This window comes from Cervus elaphus, chromosome 24 (assembly GCF_910594005.1).
Source record: "Cervus elaphus chromosome 24, mCerEla1.1, whole genome shotgun sequence".
In the NCBI taxonomy this organism is placed as follows: domain Eukaryota; kingdom Metazoa; phylum Chordata; class Mammalia; order Artiodactyla; family Cervidae; genus Cervus; species Cervus elaphus.
In genome coordinates, this window is record NC_057838.1 from 54,060,992 (window position 1) to 54,085,233 (window position 24,242).

Here is a 24,242-nt window from a genome sequence, read left to right on the forward strand (position 1 = left end):
TCCATCTTAGGTGGCCCTGCACGGCATAGCTTCACTGAGTTACACAGGCCCCTTCACTACGACAAGGCTATGATCCATGAAAGGGAAAAGATATGACATTGGAAGATGAGCCCTCGCAGATCAGAAGGTGTCCAATATGCTATTGGGGAAGAGCGGAGGCAAATACTAATAGTTCTAGAAAGAATACAACGGCTGGGCCAAAGTGGAAATGATGCTCAGTTGTAGATGTGTCTGGCTTCCCTGGTGGCTAAGACAGTAAAGAATCTGCCGGCAATGCAGGAGACCCGGGTTCAATCCCTGGGTCAGGAAGAGCCTCTGGAGAAGGCAATCCATTCCAGTATTCTTGCCTGGAGAATACCATGGACAGAGGAGTCTGGCAGGCTACAGTCCATAGGATCACAAAGGGAAGGACATGACTGAACAACTAACACTTCTACTTTCTGGTGGTGAAAGTAAAGTATGATGCTGTAAAGAACAATATTGCATAGGAACATGGAATGTTAGGTCCATGAATCAAAGTAAATTGGAAGTGGTCAAACAGGAAATGGCAAAAGTGAACAGTGACATCTTAGGAATCAGTGAACTAATATGGACGAGAATGTTTGAATTTAATTCAGATGACCCTTACATCTACTACTGTGGGCAAGAATCCCTTGGAAGAAATGGAGTAGCCCTCACAGTCAACAAGAGTCTGAAAGGCAGTATTTGGGTGCAATTTCAAAAATGACAGAATGATCTCAGTTCATTTACAAGGCAAACCATTCAATGTCACAGTAAACAAAGTTTATGTTCCAAACATTGATGCCAAAGAAGCTGAAGTCAAATGGTTCTCTTAAGATCTACAAGGCCTTCTAGAACTAACACCAAAAGAAAGATGTCCTTTTCCTTATAGGGGACTGGAATGCAAAGTAAAAAGTCAAGAGATACCTGGAGTAACAGGCAAGTGTGGCCTTGGAGTACAAAATGAAGCATGGCAAAGGCTAAAAGAGAGTTTTGTCAAGAGAATACACTGGTCATAGCAAACACCCTCTTCCAACAGAACAAGAGACGACTCCACACATGGACATCACCAGATGGTCAATACTAAAATCAGAGAGATTATATTCTTTGCAGCCAAAGATGAAGAAGCTCTATACAGTCAGTAAAAATAAGACCTAGAGCTGACTGTGGAAAATTCTGAGAGAGATGGGAATACCAGACCACCTGACCTGCCTCTTGAGAAACCTGTATGCAGGTCAGGAAGCAACAGTTAGAACTGGAGATTGAACAACAGACTGGTTCCAAATAGGAAAAGGAGTACGTCAAGGCTGTATATTGTCACCCTGCTTATTTAATTTATATGCAAAGTACATCATGAGAAACGCTGGGCTGGAAGAAGCACAAGCCAGAATCAAGATTGCCGGGAGAAATATCAATAACCTCAGATATGCAGATGACACCACCCTTATGGCAGAAAGTGAAGAGGAACTAAAAACCCTCTTGATGAAAGTGAAAGAGGAGAGTGAAACAGTTGGCCTAAAGCTTAACGTTCAGAAAACGAAGACCATGGTATCTGGTCCCATCACCTCATGGAAAATAGATGGGGAGACAGTGGAAACAGTGTCAGACTTTATTTTTGGGGGCTCCAAAATCACTGCAGATGGTGACTGCAGCCATGAAATTAAAAGATGCTTACTCCTTGGAAGGAAAGTTATAACCAACCTCGATAGCATATTAAAAAGCAGAGACATTACTTTGCCAACAAAGGTCGGTCTGGTCAACGCTATGGTTTTTCCAGTGGTCATGTATGGATGTGAGTTGGACTGTGAAGAACGCTGAGTGCCGAAAAATTGATGCTTTTGAAGTGTGGTGTTGGAGAAGACTCTTGAGAGTCACTTGGACTGCAAGGAGATCCAACCAGTCCATCCTAAAGGAGACCAGTCCTGGGTGTTCATTGGAGGGACTGATGCTGAAGCTGAAACTCCAGTACTTTGGCCACCTCATGCGAAGAGTTGACTCATTGGAAAAGACCCCGATGCTGGGAGGGATTGGCGGCAGGAGGAGAAGGGGACGACAGAGGATGAGATGGCTGGATGGCATCACCGACTCAATGGGCATGAGTTTGGGTAAACTCTGGGAGTTTGAGGTGGACAGGGAGGCCTGGCGTGCTGCGATTCATGGGGTCGCAAAGAGTCGGACATGACTGAGCGACTGAACTGAACTGAACTGAGAGCTGATTGTAGCTCAGATCATGAGTTCCTTATTGCAAAATTTAGGCTTAAATTGAAGAAAGTAGGGACAACCACTAGGCTATTCAGGTATGACATAAATCAAATCCTTTAACATTATATAGTGGGGAGGTGACAAATAGATTCAAGAGACTAGATCTGGTAGACAGAGTGCCTGAAGAACCATGGAAAGATGTCTGTAATATCGTACAGGAGGCAGTGGCCAAAACCATCCCAAAGAAAAAGAAATGCAAGAAAACAAAGTGGTTGTCTGAGGAGACTTTACAAATAGCTGAAAAAGAAGAGAAACAAAAGGCAAGGGAGAAAGGTAAAAATATATACAACTGAATGCAGAGTTCCAGAGATTAGAAAGGAGAGATAAAAAAGCCTTCTTAAGTGAACATGCAAAGAAGTACAAGAAGACAAGAGAATGGGTAAGACTAGGTATCTCTTCAAGAAAATTGGAGATATCAAGGGAACATTCCATGCAAGGATGTGTAAGGTAAATGACAAAAACAGTACTGATCTAACAGAAGAAGAAAAAGAGATTAAGAAGAGGTGGCAAGAATACACAGAAGAAATATACAAAAAAGTCTTAATGACCTAGATAACCATGATGGGGAAACAATGGAAACAGTGAAAGACTTTATTTTTGGGGGCTCCAAAATCACTGCAGATGGTAACTGCAGACATGATATTAAAAGATGCTTGCTCCTTGGAATAAAAGCTATGACCAACCTAGACAGCATATTAAAAAGCAGAGACGTTACCTTGCCAACAAAGCTCCGTCTAGTCTAAGCTGTGGTTTTTCCAGTAGTCATGTATGGATGTGAGAGCTTACTATAAAGAAAGCTGAGGGCCGAAGAATTGATGCTTTCGAACCGTGGGGTTGAAGAAGACTCTTGAGAGTACCCAGTCTATCCTAAAGGAAATCAGTCCTGAATATTCACTGGAAGGACTGATGCTGAAGCTGAAACTCCAATACTTTGGCCACCTGATGCGAAGAACTGACTCACCAGAAAAGACCCTAATACTGGGAAAGACTGAAGGTGGGAGGAGAAATGGATAACAGAGGATGAGATGGCTGGACGGCATCACTGACTCGATGGACATGAGTTTGAAGTAAGCTACAGGAGTTGGTGGTGGACAGGGAAGCCTGGCGTACTGCAGTCCATGGGGTTGCAAAGAGTTGGACATGACTGAGCGACTGAACTGAACTGAACTGACTGAAACACGATGGTGTTGTCACTCACCTAGAGCCAGACATCCTAGATTGTGAAGTCAAGTGGACCTTAGGAAGCATTGCTATGAACAAAGCTAGTGGAGATGATGGAATTCCAACTGAGCTATTTAACATCCTAAAAGATGATGTGGTTAAAGTGCTGCACTCAATATGTCAGCAAATTTGGAAAACTTATCAGTGGCCACAGGACCAGAAAAGGGTAGTTTTCATTCCAATCCCAAAGAAAAGCAATGCCAAAAAATGTTCAAACTAGCAGACAATTGCACTCATTTCACATGGTAGCAAGGTAATACTCAAAATCCTCCAAGCTAGGCTTCAGTAGAATATCAACGAAGAACTTCCAGATGTACAAGCTGGGTTTTGAAGAGGCAAAGGAAACAGAGATCAAACTGCCAACATTCACTGGATCATGGAAAAAGCAAGGGAGTTCCAAAAAAACATCTACTTCTGCTTCACTGACTACACTAAAGTCTTTGACTGTGGGGATCACAGCAAACGGAAAAATTCTTACAGAGATGGGAGTACCAGACCACCTCTCCTGCCTCTTGAGAAACTTGTATGTGAGTCAAGAAGCAACAGTTTGAACTGAACATGGAACAGTGGACTGGTTCAAAATTAGTAAAGGAGTATGTCAAGGCTGTACATTGTCACCCTGCTTATTTAACTTATATGCAGGACACATCATGTGAGATGCTGGATTTTAAAAGGTGTTCAGTATCATTAAATACTAGGGAAATGCAAATTAAAATCACAAGGGACACCACTACACATTGATTAGAATGCCTAAATAAAAATTATTGACAATATCAGGTGCTGGGAAGGATCCCAGAGCAACTGTATTTCTCATACATTGCTGGAGGAAAACTAAAATGGAACAGCCACTCTGGAAAAAGTTTGGCAATTTCTTAAAGTTAAATATACACTTAATAGGAAATCATACTGCCGGCTACCCGAAGCAATGAAAATTTAAGCTCACATAAAAACCTGTAAACCAACATTCACAGCAGCTATCCTGGAAATAATTAAAAATGAACACAACTCAGAAGTCCTTCAACAGATGAATGGATAAACTGACAAAGCCATACAGCTACTCAGCAATAAAAAAGAATAAAATGTTGATACTCAGAATTACTTGAATGGGTCCCCAGGACATTAGGGTGAGTAAGTATAGTCAATCTCAAAGAATTACATATTGCATGATTCCATGTAAAAACATTCCTAAAATAATAAAGTGGTTAAGAAGAGAACAGTGGAGTTAGCGGTGGGAGAAGGTGTCTATGTGTGTCTACAGAGGGAGTTTCTCTATAGTGATGAAATGACTCTGTACTCTGTGCTGGTGGCTACATAAATCTGTACAGATGATAAAATTTTGTAGTACTACTCACACACACTCACACACATAAAGATGCGTGTAAAAACTGGTGAAAGCAGAATAGAGTGTCTACCTAACTAGTACTGTACCAATGTTAGTTAGTGTCTAGCTAACTAGTATTGTACCAATGTTAATTCTGGGTTTCAACAACAAGCCACAGTACATAAAATATTTCTGTTGTTGTTCAGTTGCTAAGTCATGTCCAACTTTCTTGTGACCCCATGGACTGTAGCCAGTCAGGCTCCTTTGTCTATTGGATTTCCCAGGCAAGATTGGAGTCAGTTGCCCGGTGGCTCAGCAGTGAAGAAACTGCCTGCAAAGCAGGAGATTCAGGTTCAATCCCTAGGTCAGGAAGATCCCCTGAAGAAGGAAATGCAACCCACTCCAGTATTCTTGCCTGGGAAATCCCATGGACCGAGGAGCCTGGCAGGACTATAGCCCATGGGGTCACAAAAAAGTTAGACATGATTTAGTGACAGAACAATAACAACAAACAATATAAAATATTACCACTGAGCAAAGCTGGAGGGAAGGTACACGAAAACTCTTGCACACTCTTCGTATTTTTATACTTCTTGTGAGTCTTAAGATCTCCCAAAAGAAAAAGTTATGAAAATAAAAAGAGGAATAAAGTATTAAGATTTAACATGGATGAATCAATTTCAGTAACATTTGCTGAGCTAAAGAAGCCAAACACAAGAGCACAAGATATATAACAAATATATATATAAATATAAACAAATATAACTCCATTTGTTTCAAGTTCTAAAACAGGCCAATGGAAATATGATGATGGAAATCAGATCAGTGGTTGCCTACTGAATTGAGTGGAGAATTACTTAGAAGGAAACATGAGAGAACTTTCTGAGGTGGTAGAAATGTGCATTTTAATGTGTTTAAGTTATAGCTAAAAAGATGGAGTGAAAAATCCTCTTTAATAAACCCTGCTTGCAATGACCAAAATAATAATAATAATTGTGGAACCCTGTGGAGACTGAAACTTTGGATGAAGGACTTTCTGATGAGTGACGACCCAAAGATACTGGAGGACAAATATTCCTGGAACTCTGGAAAGATGTAATTGCAAGAGTGAAGTGGCCTAGTTAGCCAACTTACACTTTCCAAACCTCTTCTGTAAAATTCAGTGAGCCTATGAATGTAGATGGGCTTTAAAAAGATTATGGATTTATACTTTAGCACTTCCAACTTTTGTGCTTTTTACTCCAAAACATAAAATTATACCTGGCTTTCCCAACTGGCCATTTACAGAGTTTGAAAGGAATGCATGTATACAGATGAAGATATTCAATGTGTCTAAAATGTTTGCAGTCATTATTTTAAAGGAAATTCTCACCTGAGACTGGCTGAGTCCTCTGGAGTTGCTACTGCCGTTCTGACTGAAGTGGCCAGGCTAGCTACACAGTCTCAGGATTCCTGGCTTTTTAGGATCTCTGTGTAAATAAAGTCCAAGAATACTGTCCTTTGTCTACATTGTAGTCCATATTTTTGGCTTCTCTTTAGGCCTTTCTTCCCTTACCTTGGTATCTCCTTTTGCTTTGTAATTCTGAAATCTTTTAGTGCTGGATGGTGGGAGAGGTGAGAGAGGCAAGAGAACTGACTTACATTTTTGTTCTAAGCAGAACCCAGGAACCAGTGAGGGGTGATAGCTCAAATTTGAGGATATTCCCGAGGATGCTGTGTGGCTGCCGGAGAAGTACTGGTTTCCTGTCAAGGACCTGACAAGTAAAGACTGTTGCTTGCCATTGTGCTCTACAACAGTTGAGTTATTAGTCACTGCCACTGCTGACCATCAACATACCCTGAAAGGAATTCAGGACAAAGACTGAAAAATGAGGCACTCTGAGCTCTGAGAAAACCTGGTAAAACAGGCCTTCAGATAATTTCAGGAGAAAAGCTTATGAACCCAATTTCTGGCATCTCACCATACTTGGAAAAGCACTAAAAATCATTAACTAAAATATCTACTCATGGCTAGCAGTAACCTTCTACCCCGATGTGTGCCAGACTGCATACCCTTCTCCAAATCACAATGCACTGAGAGCAGTCTCCTGGGGTATAGTCCTCATTAAGTCCCCAAATAAAACGAACCTCACAGCTCTCACTGTTGTGTGTTTTTATTTCAGTCCACAGACTGAAGGGACTAGGCAATGATGTCAGGTGAGGAAGACAGAATGTCTTGACTTCACATCTTAGAGACAAACTCTCCATTTCAAAGATGATGAAGCAAAAGCCCAGAGACTAAAAGCCATGCCCAAGCAGCTGTGTCCAAATTTATTTCTCTAGCATCAACTAGCCTCTAACTCCAGGCTCCAAACATTCAACCTGAGTATGATCCAGTTGTCTAAATACAGCTTATTCAGAATACAGTCTTACCTCCCACCTACACCTAGTCTCCTCCCTTCCCCTACCCATCCAAAAATAACAAAAACAAAGAAAACCCAAATCTTCCTCAACTCTTCCCCTTCCCTCATGGCAACCCTATTGATTCCAGTCCCAAACAGATCTTAAACCTGTCACCTCCTCTTCATGTTGAAGCTATCCTCTATTCCAGTTCTCTCTACCAAGACTTCCTGGGGTCTCCCTGCTTCTGCCCTCACCCCTCTCCTCTCATTCCCACTCAGCAACCAGATTCCTGTGACCTAGTCTCTCCCCTGCTGCACTGGCTTCTCCGGGGCCCTTACAGTAAACCCAGATTCTCAGGTTGCAGACCAGCAGCTCGCAGCCCTCACAGAAATTTCTGAAATGTTCTGGATAAGAGTGAGGACTGGGGAGTTCCCAGAGGTCCTACCTGACCCATTCCCCTCGCCCCCAAGTCTAAATGAGACCAATGAGATAAAGCTTCCAGAGGCTTCCCTACTCAGGTTATGTTGCTGTTGTGCAGTCACTAGGCGTATCCGACTCTTTGTGACCCCATGGACTGCAGCACGTCAAGCCTCCCTGTCCCTTACCATCTCCCAAAACTCTGCCCAAGTTCATGTCCATTGTATGGGTGAAGCCATCCAGCCATCTGATTCTCTGACGCCCTCTTCTCAGGTGATAGGCCCTCTCTAAATGCAGGTTATTGTAACTCCCTCCCAGGTTGGGACCCCAACTTCCGCTTTACCAAGCAGTGGGGAAAGACTACCTTTTACAGTCAGGAGTCCTAAAGTCAAATTCTGAGTCCCTGCTTCAGTCTACCCATCTGAGAAATAGAGTTAATAACATTAACACTAATTACCTGAGAGGGTTCCTATGAGAATTAAGTGAGCCATAAAGCACTTAACATAATGCCTGGCACACGTGAAAGCTAGCTCCAGTTCACATTCCAAGGAACCAAAAGACAGTGTTTCCACAGTAACTTGTCAGACTGTAAATACCCAGTCACCAGATTATGTATAAAGTGCTACTTCGTACCAAAGCGTTTCTGTGCCTGCAGTTTTCACGGCCTCGAGTTACGCTCCTCAGCGTCTGACTTTAGGGCCCCGCGTTCAAAATACCAACACGGAGGGACGCGCCCCAGGCGTGCACCCACAGGGCCAGCAGCCGCCTGCGCTCCCTACTTGTTTCCCGGCCGCCGCAGGCTGGGACCACCCACACGTCCCTCGGTCCCGCCCCCTCGGCCCATGACGCACTGCGGGAGGCGGGGCACGCAGGCGTCGTGCCCTGCCATTGGCTCGCGCCGGCGGGGGAGCGGGGTCCGACTCGTCCGCGGCCCTGCCGTGCTGTCATTCGGCGGCGGCTAGAGGACACGGTCAAGATGGCGGTTGTTGCTGTGTTGGTGCGGAGACCCCTTGAGCAGGTAGGCAATGGCTCCCTCGCCTATGACCCTGCGCGACCCCTGCCCACTCAGTCCCCCTCTGAGCGTCCTCTCTCTCTCCCTGCCAGGTCTCCGGGCTGCTGAGGAGGCGGTTCCACCGGACCGCGCCGGCTGCACTGCAGGTAGCCGGCCCGGACGCTAGTCGGGCCGGGAGGGGCCCCTGGTCCCAGGGCAGAGGCCGGGGTCGCATGTCACCCACGCGAGGATTAATGGAATCAAATGGCCGAGCTGAAGGAACTAGACGTGACACTTCTTCCCTCACCTCCCCTTAACATTTTTTATTGTGGTAAAATACACATAACAAAATTTACTGTTTTAAACTGTGTATTCAGTGGCAGTAAGTACATTTAGCATGTCGTCCATTCACCAGCAGAACTTTATCATCGTCCCAAGCAGAAACTTACTTATTGAACAGTAACGCTCCCTGAGCCCCTGGTAACCTCTAAAGCCTCGGTACTTTCTGTGGTGATGAATTCATGTATTCTAGGGATGGCCTATTGGAGAAGGAAGTGGCAACCCACTCCAGTATTCTTGCCTGGAGAAATCCAGGGACAGAGGAGCCTGATGGGCTGCTATCTATGGGGTCGCACAGGGTTGGACACGACTGAAGCGACTTAGCAGCAGCAGTAGCAGCAGGGATGGCCTATAAATGGAATTTCATATTTTTCCTTATAGGTCTGACTTCTTTCACTTACCCAGTTTTCAAGGTTCATCCATGTCGTAGCATGTGTAAGAATTCCTTTCGTTTTTAAGGCTGAATAGTATTCCGTTGTAGGCATATACCACTTTTTCTTACCCACTCACCACTGATGGACACCTGAGTTGTTTCCACCTGTTGGATTTTGGATAATGGTGCTGTGAACATTGATGTGCAGTTATCTGAGTCCCTGCTTTCTCTTTGGGGTATAAATCTAGAAGTTGGAATTATTGGATTATATGGTAATTCTGTGTTCAAGTTTTTGAGGAATTTCTCTTTTCTCATTTTTGTTACTGGAGGATTCTACCAACCATTATAGCTGAGTAATTCCTAGATCCTGAAGGCAAAGTGTTTGGCAGTGTCTGACTCTTAGTTAGTGCTCAATATGTAGTATTACTTAGGCTTCCTTACCTGTTCTCTGCCCCACAGTATACCAAATGTGGAAATAAAATTATCCAGTGTACTCTCTACTTAGGAAGAAAGCACCTGTGAACTGGTCTGGCCAGCAAGCAGATTTCTCAAGATTAGGTAGTCATTAAGAAAAAGGGGACTTCCCTGCTGGTCCAGTGGTTAAGAATCCACCCTGCAATGCAGGGGACGTGGGTTCTATCCCTGTTGGGGGAACTAAGATCCCACACGGGAGACTGAGCATGTGCCCCACTACTACTGAGCTCTTGTATGGCACCTGCTGCGTCGGTGAGCCACAATGAAAGATCCCGCGTGACACAACGGGAAGATCCCGTATGTGCAACTAAAACCCAGTGCGGCCAATAAATATTAAAAAGGGAAGTGTTTAGTATACTTCTCATTTATACATCTAATCATAGACTGGCAGTGAGCAATAGAAATGTTACTTTTTAAATTCTTTGAACTTTTAAAGAGAAGCCTGTTCTGTTGATGGTTTTTGTATCATGTGCTATGGGCAACCTAGGTCAAGAGAGAATCTCAGTAGTATCCTAAGTAATCCTGTAGTTTATTGACTGCTTTCCCATACCTGTGACAGGTGACAGTTCGTGAGGCTATAAATCAAGGCATGGATGAGGAGCTGGAAAGAGATGAGAAGGTATTTCTCCTTGGGGAAGAAGTTGCCCAGTACGATGGGGCATATAAGGTAACTAAGAGAAAAAAAAAACACTATACAGAATTGAGGTGGCCATTTGCCCCCAGTACAATTAGAAGTAATGGGGTCATTCCTTAATTATAGGTTAGTCGAGGCCTGTGGAAGAAATATGGAGATAAGAGGATCATAGATACTCCCATATCTGAGGTAAGCCTTCCATCAGGAAGCAGACCTTGGAGGGGCATGTTTGTTAAAGGGTACTACTCTAATTTTTGTGGATTTTTATTTATATTTGCATTTTATTTTCTAGATGGGTTTTGCTGGAATTGCTGTAGGTGCAGCTATGGTATGTAGTCTTCTTTGGGAATGTCACCCAAAGAGATTTCTTTTAACAAGACCTTTTAAAATCATTGCTTGAGTGTTGGGGGGGGCAAAGTAGTTATTTGCCACTCTAAACTGATGTTTTCCAGTCTTTTCAACATCTTTTCAACATTTTTGATTTGACAGGCTGGGTTACGGCCCATTTGTGAATTCATGACCTTCAATTTCTCTATGCAAGCCATCGACCAGGTTATAAACTCAGCTGCCAAGACGTACTACATGTCAGGGGGCCTTCAGTCTGTGCCCATAGTCTTCAGGGGGCCCAATGGCGCCTCAGCAGGTGTAGCTGCCCAGCACTCACAGTGTTTTGCTGCCTGGTATGGGCATTGCCCAGGCTTAAAGGTGGTCAGCCCCTGGAGTTCAGAGGATGCAAAAGGGCTTATTAAATCAGCCATTCGGGATAACAACCCAGGTCAGTAGAGGGGTGTGTCGTGCATCTCTTTTGAACATTGAAGTGCTAAAATGAAACATCTGCATGGAAGGAACCATTAAAGATCATTAAAGTTAGGCGTAGACATATGTTAGAGATTTACAGATGTAGTAAACATAAAAACAAAATAGTGTTTTTCTTACTGTTACTATATGGGGGCCAGTTAGGTACAAGAGAAATTTACTACACACCTGTAACACTTGTTTAACCCCAGAGGTAAAATCAGAATTAACCAGACTATAGATGTCTGTATCTAAACCATCCATAAGGCTACTGGACACTGATGTTTCCTAATCAGCATGGTGAAACATCTCACAGAATGAATGATAGTGTTGTGTAGATCTTTTTAGTCATGTGGTTACTTTGGTTTAAATATTTATATATTGCAGTGGTGGTGCTGGAGAATGAATTGATGTATGGAGTACCTTTTGAACTTCCTTCAGAAGCGCAGTCAAAAGATTTTCTGATCCCTATTGGAAAAGCCAAAATAGAAAGGCCAGGTAAGAGAAATTAGTATACACTTCAACATTATTAGTACTCTGTTCCTTCTGTTTATGTCGATCTAGAAGTTACTGGCCTTTACTTTGACTAGGAAATTATAGGACGAGTTCAAGCTTAAAATGTGTTATGCCCTGACTGCACCATGTATTTGTGCTTTTCTAAATCTGAGCCTAGTAGATGTGTACTTCATTTCCAGGAAGGCTATCACATTCTGCATCTCACTGGAATGAAGTTAAGATTTTACAAATGAACAAGAACCACAGCTGGCTACAGAGAAGGACAGTGTGTTTGGTTTCAACCTGACCTCTGATCTGTGACAACTTTGTTTCAGGAACACACGTAACTATAGTTGCTCATTCAAGACCTGTGGGCCACTGCTTAGAAGCTGCAACAGTGCTGTCTAAAGAGGGAATTGAGTGTGAGGTAAGTGGACATTCATGTGTTCTTAGAGAATCAGAAAGATACCTTTAAATTTAAGGCCCAGAAAGAGGAGTTTGAGTCTGAGTTCTGTAACGGGTTAATTAGATATAAAATCTTGCTCTGTCACTTAGTTCTGTCTTAGCTTAATGGTGGAAACCTACTTGGTTTTCAAACACCTAGCTTTTTACCAGCTAGTGTCTGGATCTTTTTGGTATCTGTTTTATCAAGTTAAGATCCAGCCTTAGAGCTGGAAGTTGGGGGAATGGAAAACTTAGAAGTCATTGAGTCTAACTCTTTGATGCCCAGGAGATACTACTTGCTAGTTATGCCTGAGCAAGTTACATGTGTACTCTAATAAATCTCAGTGTCATCAGCAATAAAGTGAGGATAATACATTTACTGTCCCATCAGGGTGGCTATGGACTTGTACTTACTGTAGCATCTGGTACTTGGTAAGCAGTCACATGTTAGTTACTATTTTGATGAGGAAGTTAAAGCCAAGGAAGGACAATTGGGTTCTGTAAGTGAACAAAGCTGCTTGTAGTTTTTTCATTAGTTTCCCCTTTGACATAGGCAGATTTCCCTAGACTCAAAGATTGACGGGAAATGCAGGCTTCATCCCTGGGTCAGGAAGATCCCCTGGAGTAGGAAATGCAACCCACTCCAGTATTTTTGCCTGGGAAATCCCATGGACAGAGGAGCCTGGCGGGCTGCAGTCCATGTGGTTGTCAAGACTCAGACATGACTGTGTGGCTTAGAACGCACACATACGAGAAGGGAAGCGGCATTGTGGGGATAGAACTGTTTGTGAGGCGGTGGCTCTGGAAAGCTGTTTACTGTATTATCTGTCTAGGTGATAAATTTGCGAACCATCAGGCCAATGGACATTGAAACAATAGAAGCCAGTGTCATGAAAACCAATCACCTTGTAACCGTGGAAGGAGGCTGGCCACAATTCGGAGTAGGAGCTGAAATCTGTGCCAGGATCATGGAAGGTATTTCAGAGACACTGATTCCAGAAGAGTTAAGCTGTAATAAACACTGTCTATTACAGGACAGAACAAGCAAAAGCTAGGAATGATCAAATGACTTGAAATTTTCAACTTGTCAGCTTGGTACTTTTCCTTTGAGTAAATGTTTGAGAAAAGCAAAACCATGAACAGCTCTTTGTAATTAGCCTAGATTTCAGACCTCCCTGCTCTGGGCAGCCATACCTGCTGTGCTGAGGCGGTGGTGCTCAGCGGTTTTCCTTGCCTCTCTCAACTTGCACCTCCTTCCCTCGCAGGCCCCGCGTTCAACTTCCTGGATGCCCCTGCAGTTCGTGTCACTGGTGCCGACGTGCCTATGCCTTACGCAAAGATTCTAGAAGACAACTCTGTACCTCAGGTTAAAGACATCATATTTGCAGTAAAGAAAACACTGAATATCTAGTTTGGACATGAAGTTCAGGTCATTGGAATTTGCTTAAAATACTTGCTGACTCTTCATCTGGATTGTCCTAAAGACCTTTTAATTCATAAAGTTATCTCTGAAGCAACAACAGATTTTTTTTTACTGGGAAGAAGTTTAAATGTGTTTGTGGTAAAACTCTCCTAAGTTCCATGTTTTTTTGGTCTGTTACAGTACCATGTTCTTTGAATAAGATTCATGTGCAATTTTACCCTCTCACTGGAAGAACATGGTGTAAATGTGGCAGAGTCCTGATGAAAGATATATCCAAAAAAGGATAACTTATATGTAAAAATAAAAGCATTTAATCTGCATTTACTGTTAAGATTGTTTTGATAAGGAATAAAGGAATTCCTAACTATGACTAATGGTATTTTTATATTCTAGAGATAATAAATGTGGCATAGAAGTCCTAGACTTCTGTCAAGAAATTAGTGCCATCAGGAACTAAACGCTAATCTCCTAGACTGCATCACTCACTCACAACAGGAACTTGTCCACCGACTCTTCAGATGCTTAATTCCAGTAGGTTCTCTTCAAAGTTAAACCAAGATCCGCGTCGGGTATTTTTCCCACTGCCAAAAAACATAATATTCTGCCATACCCTGCTCTCCTCAGAAGTTGAGATGGAAAAAATAGATGTAAGTTAGTTACAGAAGCACATAAGTGGTACAAAAACTTCCCATTAAAATATCTAGCCAAGCTAAAAACAACACATTTTCTTGACACAGTTTATTTTAATAAAAAATACAGCTGAACATTTATCACAGATTACATGAAACTATACACAATGACATTCTCTCTGCATAGTAACCAACACTGATGTGTATAACTTGATTTTTTTAGATGGATTATTTATAATCCTTTAAAGTGCAATTTATTTAAGGGTTTAAGCAAATCATAGGATAAAGGATCTTTCTAATAAATGAGTAATGTTAAAAAGATGATATATTTGGATAAATCTTTCAAAAATCAGAACTGATTTCTATAGATGCCAAATTTACTTGTAATAATGACCCCCCACAAACCCCAAACTTGACTTAAATGCTAAGGATTAAGAAGATCCTTGACTTGGCAAGAGCTTTTCCTGATGTTAACATTTTTTTGTCTATTCAACATGTACTAACTAAAAGGAACAAAGAGCCTAGAGTAGTTCCTTTAGCAGCCCTGAGTTCTGTAACCACAGAGTTCCTGATTGAACTTGAGAGAATGTTGTGAACTTTCACCTTCTACTTGAGGGGGAAATGAAGAACTCGGTTGCTTCTCTGACTCTCAGCGACATCACTATGCTTTGGGCTACAGTGTTAATGTCTAAGATGAAATTAAAGGTAGCAAAAAACAGTTTTATCTAAGAAATAACCAGAAAATGCTTTAGAATAGAGAAATTATGAGAGGAACAGTTCTAGGAGCTGGCTGGCGGGATGGGAGGGATTGTAACACCAAGGCCATTCACCTCAGTGACTGAATATTGTCATCATTTTTGTTTTTTGTCCATTTCCTTCAGTTGGTGGAAATAATTGATTCTGATACGCTGCTGCCCACCAAAAGAGGGTGAACCAGATTCCAATAGTAACCAAGGAGCAAAATATTTCTTAAGGCAGCAATGCCAGCCTGACTTCATTCTACTTGAAGACTGTGTTTCCCTCTTGAAAAGCCCCTTACATGAGCATCTGCAAAGTCGTATGTGGCTGTACTGGCTCAGCAATTATTCATCCAGAAGGAGGGTACTTCAGTGGGTGGAGGTGGAAGGAGAAAAAAAAACAAAGAACTTTCCCCTCCGAGTGTAAACACGAAGCTTCAGCCGATCTTAGGAGCACTATGATCACAGGTTTCGGCTTTCCTCAAAGTTCCTTTTTGGAAATTCTGGATGGAGCTGAGTAAGGCCCCTCGGCTCACGCCATTCACAGCCTGGGGTGGAAGCTGTGAGGGCGCCTCTGTGCTCGCAGGAGGTGGGGGAGCTGCTGCTGGTGGAGGCGGAGGTGGAGGAGGTGGAGGTAACGTGGACATCCCTGTGGAGGAGAGGGGATAGTCAGTATTTCCGCAGGTACCCTGCGCACATGCTATGCTCAGTCCTGGGCAGAAAGGACTTGGGGAAGGCTGCAAACATTTTCCCTCAGAGGGTCCAAGATACTTCGTGATTTTTTTAAAGTTGCCATTTCCTCCAAGTTAACAGTCATGTGAGAAAAGACTAAACAAATATCACAGATTACATAAAACTACACAGTGATATTCCCTGCATAGATGAATTTCCAGATTTTAAAAATGATCCCAAAAGAAAGGTTCCCTTCCCTACTCTTTCCACGTTCCAGGCAGCTCCACCTACTCCTGGGCTAGCAGTGAAAGACAGATATCTGTATGCCCAGAGCTGGGGCACCTAAATATCGATTACTAGAAAGGGATGAACAGTTGTTTAGCTGCTCCAACGCACACAGTATTTGAAGGATGTGATTTAACATGATATGACAAACCACTTAGGATTCTCAGCAAGGAACCATTGTCTGCTGGGTTATGGGCTCCTCAGGAGGGTCTTTTTTTTTTTTTTTTCCATCTGTCTTGAGTGTACTAGGTTGCCTGAAAGAAATATAAAAGGCTAATAATTGTCAGCAATGCCCAGCAAGGGGCAGAGGACTTCCTCCTGCAATGGCACTCTCAAGGAGGTGTCTTCCTCAAACACCCTTGTCTCCACTGGGAGCCAACCCTACAAGACAGAAATGCACTAACCCTACATCTTTGCTGAAGTGCTGGGGGAGACTGGAGTGGCAGGCTCTACCCTGGTGGGCAATAAGGAAGCTCAACAGGTATCTGAAACTTCTCTTAGCTTCCTTCCAGGTACACAGACGTTGTGCACTTGAATTGTATACTTTTGAATCAACAAATTAATTTCATCCCGAACAAAATAAACACTAGGTTGAGAAAAGGCCTTGCTTCAAAGAAGTTGCCTGTGCTACAGTGAGTTGCCCCATTTCCTGGGAACTGGGCAGCTCCCTGTGACTCCACCTCTCTGTCCCTAGCCTCACCCTCTACCCTATCCTAGGGCTGCCCCAGCAAGACATTCTGTTGGATGGCTCCCCCACCACCTCCCTGAGCTGTGGTGACAAGAGAACGTACCCACCACAACTTGACTTTATATGGATGGGTGTTCAGGACCATCAATTACATAGTTCTGCAAGAGCAACCTTTTTTTTTTTACCAACTGTGATAGGCCATGGTTAAAGTATTTCATAGAAACCACTTACCTTCTTTTACATCTTTTACCCAAACCTAAAGGCAGCTGAAATTAAAGAATCACACAGATACACACACTCATGCTCTGGAGTTCTTGAAATTCTCAAATAATATGGCAATACAAATAGGGAACACAGACAGATGAACAAAATGTCATTTTCACTGGTTCTATACAATGACAACTAATGAAGTTCTATTATGTTGTATGCCAGGGTGGATTATGGGAAGATGCTCCTGGCCTGGTGTTACAGGGTTACAGAGATAAAAAAGGACTTGCAACCTGACATGACTGTGGAGATGAGAAGAGCAGGGAAAACCGCTGTGTCATATAAGCGTTCCTCTGAAGGGTGTTCTTGGAAAGTGACCACTGAAATGGGGAGATGGCCTCTGAAGACTCTGGGAACTCAGCTGCAGAGCCCGGAGGACTGAGTGGATGCCAAAACCCTCCCAGGGCCCCTCCCCAGCACTCGCAGCCAATGGCCAGAAAAGGGCAGCGGAATTGGACTTGACCTGGAGGGCCCAATATGTACGGGAATGAGCGCCAGCATTTCTGCCTCCCAGCTCTGGGCTTTGACCCCGGCAGAAGAGTCAGGGAGGGCTACAGACCAGAAGACAGGGCTGCAACAGCACTTTGTTCTACTAAAGGCATGGAACTGACTACCCAGAGACCAGCCACCCTTCTAGCCCAGGACTCTGGGAGGCGAGAGATGGGCCTCGGGGACTAGACTTGGTATATAGGCTGCCATCTTGGCACAGTACTAAACTGCTTGGCCCTCATGCGAAACCAACCCTGGACTGTGGCCTCATTACTACTGGGCGCTCAAAATTAGAAGTGCACATTCACTACCACAGTTTGGGGACTGGGGTTGATGCTCAGGAAATGGACCCTCATTGTCCAAGTAAAGGCTAAGACTGTCTAAATGAATTGCTTTGAATATGTAGGTGGGTAAATAATTCCACTGTCCAAAGTGCCACAGGATAACCTGTGCTGCTGGGGGCCGTGCAAGGAGAGTCTGCTCATCCAAAGGGCAAAATAAGGTCACCAGAGGTGCCCTCACAGAGGGCCAGACCAATCATAAAGGGCCCCATGTCCCATGAGGTCCGCCTCTCCTCACTGGGCCTGCAACAACCAGGGCAGATCTCCATACATAGGATCAGGCCCAGGAGCAGCTCAGAAGCCTCAGGAAAGTGGGGTGGGGTGGGGGTGGGGGTGCGGGGAGGGAGGTCCAGGTCTGAAGGTCAAGGTCAACACTTGACCTTGGAGGAGGCAAAAACACACCCCAGGGACTCACAGTCTAATTACAGATCCCATCGATTTTTTTGGTCCCTTTTTAGTTTTCCTTTTTTGCCTCTTCTATGGTCCACAAAATTCCTTTAAAGGTTCACTGGGACTTAAGCTATAACACATGGCTAATAATGTGGGAGATGGGGGAATGTTACCACCATCCAAATTCAGAGTTGACTCTTGGGCCTGTGACAAATCTGGGACAACTGCCTGATGCCTGGGCTTCCCTACTCCCCAGATGTGAGTGAGGGCCCCTCCAGAGGCCTCCTAAAGCCCCATCCCCAGGTCGCAGACACCACCAGATTCCACAGTAGACTGACTGCCAACTGGATCTAGCTTTCAAAAATGTTGGCCTCCAACACCCCAGGTGGAGGAACGCTCCAAAACAGCTTATCTACAGTGATGACCAGGTCAGTCATGATCTGTCCAATCTCTTAGACAAAACCCCTGAGAGTTAACTATTCCACCTCCCCGGTAACCCCAAATGGGAGCCTGGCAGCCCAGCAGAGGCTGTGAAACAGGCCACAGACTGTTGCAGCAAGATCATAGGTTAGATCCAGGCAGAAACACCTTGCCAGAAACATCTTCCCCAGCTGTGTCAAAAGACCTCTGAGAGTCCCTTTCCCTGGGCCAACTTTGGCAGTGGGCGGTCAACTACTGCCTGCGGGTCTGGGTTCCTTTGTGGTCCCCACACTCAGGAGGGAAGACCACCTGGCCTTCAGACCAACACCAGACCTACCAGCCACCCTCAGAAGGAGCTGCAGGCCAGTGACCCCTGAAGCAGGCAGCCCTGTTCAGGGCTGTTTGAAACTGTTTGAAACTGCCTTTGCCTTTTACCTCAGAAAGATGGGGAGGCTGTATTCATGTCCCAATTATTATTAAGGATGCTTAAAAAAGAACTGTTTTCCCTAATATCAGTCATAAAGCCACTAAGTGGCTTCCCTGTGACCAGGAATGCAATCGCCCAACGTCCTTTCCCTTTCGTCAAAGTAACAAGGAACCAGCATGTTTGCAACAACAGGACTGTAAGAGATGCTGGCTTCCAAAATTAAAATACCAAAATGCCATGCAGTTGATGTGTAGGTTTTAGGGCTGTATTTTAAAACTAAAATCAGAGTGGAAAATGAAAATTTTGAAGGTCATGATGAAAATGAAATGAATGTAAATGAAGTCACTGGGGTGCCTTTTAAAGATGCTGTATTTCATTTAAATATCCAGACAAGGAAATAGTCTCGAATCAGCTTTCCCATTTGTTCATCACTTCAGTGATCTAGACACACTGTCCCATTTCACAGACAGAAACAGAGCATCTTTAAAGTTAGAAAAATCAGTATCGCTTACTTTACCGAAAATTCACGTTCAAAATGGTGCATGCTCTACTGAAAACAGCAAAGAGAGAGAGAGGGGGACACAAGTCATTATTCAGTGTCATTATTTAGTGACATTATTTAGTGTCATTTAATCAAATAGAGACAATAAAATATTAGTCTGAATCACATGCTGATTATTCTCATTGCAAACTAGGGTATAATTTAAGTGAATCACAAGAAGCATGGTTTGTAAATACGACGGTGATCCTCTTAAGAACATGGCAAACATATTAATACTAACAGAGTAACCGATGAGTCACTTTCCTCTTCATTCTTTTTATTTCTTTCTTGTAAACCAGTTAGGTGCTATTCAGAAGACCCATCATGGTTTTATCTCCCCTAAAAAGTGGAGTGGGTCCTGGGAGTGTACCTAGTTCTATTACTAAATAAGGCCAGTTTATGAAGAGGAGAGCACAATGAGAACTGATCACTTTTCCACGCAAGTCTTCTATAGTCTAAAATAGAGATGTGTCTTTTCAAAGCTGGGAAGAGCAAAAGCACGGGGATGTGTAAGCTGGGCAGGAACATGAGGCCCCTTCCCTGAAGGAGCTTAGATCCAGAGGCTAAACAGGGCAGTGAACAGAAGTAGCTTACTTAAGACTTGTTTGTGGTTCAGTTACTAAGTCATGTCCGACTCTTTGTGACCCCATGGACTGCAGCACACCAGGCCTTCCTGTCCTTCACCATCCTCTTGAGTTTGCTCAAATTCATGTCCACTGAGTTGGTGACGTCATCTAACTATCTTATCCTCTGCCGCCCCCTTCTCCTCTTGCCCTCAATCTTTCCCAGCAACAGGGTCTTTTCCAATAAGTCAGTTCTTTGCATCAGGTGGCCAAAGTTTTGGAGCTTTGGCTAAGGCATCAGCATCTACTTAAGACTGAAGTGAAGAAGTGAAGTAAAGTCGCTCAGTCGTGTCCGACTCTTTGCGAGCCCATGGAATGTAGCCCACCAGGCTCCTCCGTCCATGGAATTTTCCAGGCAAGAATACTGGAGTGGGTTGCCATTTCCTTCTCCAGGGGATCTTCCCACCCCAGGAGTTGAACCCAGGTCTCCCGCATTGCAGGCAGACGCTTTAACCTCTGAGCCTAAGACTAGAAAACTATTTAAAAAAGGGCGGGGGGTAGAAGTCCCAGGCAGTCCAGGGATTAAGACTTGACACTTTCACTGCCAGATTGGGACCAAAGATCATGCAAGCCTCAGAACACAGCCAAAAAAAAAAAAACACCAAACACTTTTTTTTTTCCTGTCTCCTTTTAACTGACTAGATTCCAGGTTAATTGTGAAAGATAAACTTTTCCCTGACAGTGAATTCCAGAGTTCTGAATGAACCAACCTGCTCCCCTGCCTAAAGGAGAATCCCTTCCTCTGAGGACGGGCTGGTCAGAGGCCCACGTGGGGTGCAGCAGGCTGACCACTGACCTGGGGCAGCTCTGGGAGGATGCTGGGGCCACTGCCTATCCACCCCACGCCAGCAACTGAGGACCCAGGGAAGGAGCTCATACACTGGGCTTGGAGGCAGGGAGGAGGGCCGCAGGCCGGGAGCAGAGCAGAACCAACACATTATTTAGAGAAGCACCACAGGACAGAGCCACTCATCCCAAATGGAAACTGCTTTACGTGGTTTTGAGAAAAAGAGGCGATTTTTAGGGCCACAGATGTCTATTTTGAGCCTAGAGTGGGTTTCAGACTTTGATGTGGCTAGATAAATCCTGGGAGCTCCAACATTCTAAAAGAATTTCTTCCTTTTCTTGTACCTTATTTATTTGTTTTACTGAAGTATAGTTGATGTACAATGTTATATAAGCTACAGGTGTACAATATAGTGATTCAGAGTTTTTAAAGGTTATGCTCCACTTACAGTTATTGTAAAATTTTGGCTCTATGCCCTGTGCTGTACACTACATCCTGGTAGCTTATTTTACACATCATAGTTGTGTCTTATTTATCCTAAACCTTCCTTCCTGTTACTCTAGTTCTCAGTCATTCTGTGCCCACAAGGCCCCCTTCGCCGCCTCCTCCAGTCCCGCACACGTGAAAATTCCCTCTTTTCAGTTACTCTCACAGACTGGCTTTCTACCAACTGCCAGCTCTCTCTCTTCAAAATTATTGCTTAAAAATGATAATCTGCAAGCAAGGAGGGCTAGAATTCTCTTGCAGGGTATTCACAGCTTAACTTCAGAGTACCTTCTTGCTTATCAAGCCCTGTGTACATTATCTACCTCATAAAGACCAGGAATTCTCTTAAAAGACAGCTTCAAAGAATGGAGATGACTTGTGCAAGGTCACCCGGCAAGTGGTGGAGCTGCGTCCCAAGCCCGGGGTTACTAGCGCTTCTTTCAGGGCTCTTATCACACCAGCCAAGCTCAGCTTTTAGCAGCACAGGCCCTGCAGTGCGCAGGTGCTCAGGAGGAATCAGGGAGATGAACAGGCCAAGGAACTAAGACTGAATCCTGGCTCCAGGATCTCCCACTTGTGTGACCTCAGTCAAGGTCCGCTAGAGCCTCAATGTCTTTGTCTGTGAAAAGGAGCTATAAGTATAATCCCTGCTTCTTGGATAGGAAGGTATTCATGAGGATTAAATAAAACAGTAACTATAAATCTCCTAGAACAGTGTCTAGGACAAAATAAACACTCAAAACATGTGAAATACGATCATTAACAACAATACTAATTTGGGTTTCCTGCTTACTTAAGAGTTCCCCAAATACTCTTTATACTCTTTTGCAAATCTTTATTTTTTTTGCAAATCTTTTTAAAAACACACACACACACAATAGCAAGACTGCAGGCCTGTCTCCTCCCAAAGGGAGCTAGGAGCAAAAATCTGCATGTAAATCAGGAACTTCTAAACCACTCAGCTCCACGAATACAGAGTGTAAACACTAGCTGGTGACACTGACCCAGAGATGAGTCAGGATAAAGTATCTCAAAGTTCTTTAAGAATGACCTTCTAGAGGCAGGAAACATACACTTTAGAAAAAAGAAAGACCTAGGAATGTTCTCACTGGAAAAAAAAAAACTTTAGAGAATTCCACCTTACCCAATAGAACTGCCAACAAACTTAAGGAAATCTTTCTACTCTTTCTCCCATCAATCTGGTAAGGATTTCAAGAAAAGGCCCTGGGCAGGGAGGTTCAGAGAGAAACAGGAGAGGCCCCAGTCCTTACACAGATGCTGGAAAGGACTCAGGAGAGTAAGACTCCTTGGCTTAGAAACACTTGTCTCTTCTGCCCTGTCCTGAAAGTAACTGAGCTTAAAACCACCCTTAGTTACCACAAATGCTTTTAAAACTGATGATTTCAGGAAGAAAGTCAATGTTGTCAAACTGATCTTGCCTCAATTGATCTATTGCTGAGCAAACTGCCAGGGGAGAGGCCACAGTGGGTTTACGTATGCTGTGTCCGATTCTTTATGACCCCGTGGACTGTAGCCTGCCAGGCTGCTCTGTCCATGGAATTCCCCAGGCAAGAATACCGGAGTGGGTTGCCATTTCCTTCTCCAGGGGATCTTCCTGACCCAGGGACTCAACCCATGTCTCCTGTATCTCCTGCATTACAGGCGGATTGATTACCCGCTGAGCCACTTGTATAAATTATGTTATTTTCCAGCAAACAGTGGGTTTAGAGGATGCTTGATTAGAAAGAACTGAGACGGTCTCCTCTAACCCCCTCCCTTTTGCCTTTTTAACCCAAAAGAATCCTCCTGTCAACAAGGAGACTAGGGTTCGATCCCTGGGTTGGGAAGATCACCTGGAGAAGGAAATGGCAACCCACTCCAGTATTCTTGCCTGAGAAATCCCCCGCACAGAGACGTCTGGCAGGCTGCAGTCCATGGGGTCAAAAAAGAGTCAGATATGCCTTAGCAAATAAACAACAACCACCCAAACCCAAACCCAGAAGACTTATTCAAGGTCTCCCAGTAACTCACAGTGCCCTGAGGACTGACTGTGTATCAGGTGCTGTTCTAACTTCCTAGGCCCGGACTCTCTGGTTCCTCATAGTATATCCACTGACAGGCATTGTTGCTATCCTTGTTTACAAACGTGAAGCTGATGTGAAAGCTCTGCCTCTCTGTACACCAGGGCTAAATCAAACTAAATCAAACCTCTCTGGGTCAAAGCAGAAAAGGACGGCTGTATTAGTTAGCCAGGCACAGGTAACACAGAGGGCTCCTGCTTTGAAAAACTATGCATCTCTACCCCCAGGGGATGTGGTGAGGGGTTTTGTAACAGGAGTCTAAGGGTGGGGTCCTGACAAGATTAAGGTGTGTGCAGGGCTTAATCTTGTCTCAGCAGGTTTCTGGATGCTCCTCCCTTGATTAGCTACTCTACCCTTTGAAATTCAGGGAAGGTCACGGAGGCTGGAGTCTTGTCTACAAGAAACAAGGGACAAAAGGGCCTCCATGCCCAGGAGCCCTATGGGGCCTCAGTTGATTCTGAAATCTGAAGCCCAGGGAGGTCAAGTGTCTTCTCCAAGGTTCTATCTAGAACTACAGAGTGGTGACCCTCAAGTTTAGGTTCTGCAGGCCAAGATGTAGCTCTCAAGGGCTCCCACATGGAGCTGTGTTTGAGATGCTACCTTCAGATGAAATTCCTTTTCAATGCTAGCCCTTGAAAATGAGGACTTTTCCTTCATTTCTTGAGAAAATCGCATATTATCATAAAGCCAGAAGATATTAATACTATGCTTGACTTAGCTCCAGATAAAGCATAAATGTGGCCTAGACGTAAAGACATAAATTGGAGTAAATTGTGATTCCAGCAATAAGACAGGGAGCGTGCAGAGA

General features: G+C 44.0%; 3 protein-coding genes across 11 annotated transcripts in view; 1 reads left to right on the forward strand and 2 right to left on the reverse strand.

Annotated features, from left to right (window-relative positions):
* Nucleotides 1-8,391, reverse strand: part of KCTD6 (potassium channel tetramerization domain containing 6) — a 44,657-nt gene extending 36,266 nt beyond the window's left edge. Inside the window, exon 1 of the mRNA XM_043885454.1 lies at nt 8,237-8,391. The gene's annotated coding sequence lies outside the window, so the exon portion shown is untranslated. The remainder of the gene's footprint in view (nt 1-8,236) is intronic.
* Nucleotides 8,392-8,500: 109 nt separating this feature from the next.
* On the forward strand, nt 8,501-13,941 carry PDHB (pyruvate dehydrogenase E1 subunit beta). The gene is made up of 10 exons (XM_043885451.1): nt 8,501-8,621; nt 8,708-8,761; nt 10,340-10,447; nt 10,541-10,603; nt 10,707-10,742; nt 10,904-11,189; nt 11,597-11,707; nt 12,040-12,131; nt 12,982-13,123; nt 13,414-13,941. The coding sequence occupies exons 1-10, from the start codon at nt 8,580-8,582 to the stop codon at nt 13,557-13,559; spliced, it is 1,080 nt and encodes a 359-aa protein (XP_043741386.1). The 5' UTR covers nt 8,501-8,579; the 3' UTR covers nt 13,560-13,941.
* A 353-nt stretch (nt 13,942-14,294) lies between these two features.
* PXK (PX domain containing serine/threonine kinase like) overlaps nt 14,295-24,242 on the reverse strand; it is an 80,157-nt gene continuing 70,209 nt past the window's right edge. For 3 of the 9 annotated variants that reach the window (XM_043885442.1, XM_043885441.1, XM_043885448.1), the window contains one exon: nt 14,295-15,586. In XM_043885442.1, coding sequence (XP_043741377.1) covers nt 15,375-15,586 — 212 coding nt within the window. In that variant the 3' untranslated portion in view covers nt 14,295-15,374. Of the gene's footprint in view, nt 15,587-16,813; nt 16,839-19,428; nt 19,467-20,876; nt 20,886-24,242 lie in introns of all 9 variants that reach the window. The other 6 variants (XM_043885450.1, XM_043885449.1, XM_043885447.1 and 3 more) reach the window with 3 other exon arrangements.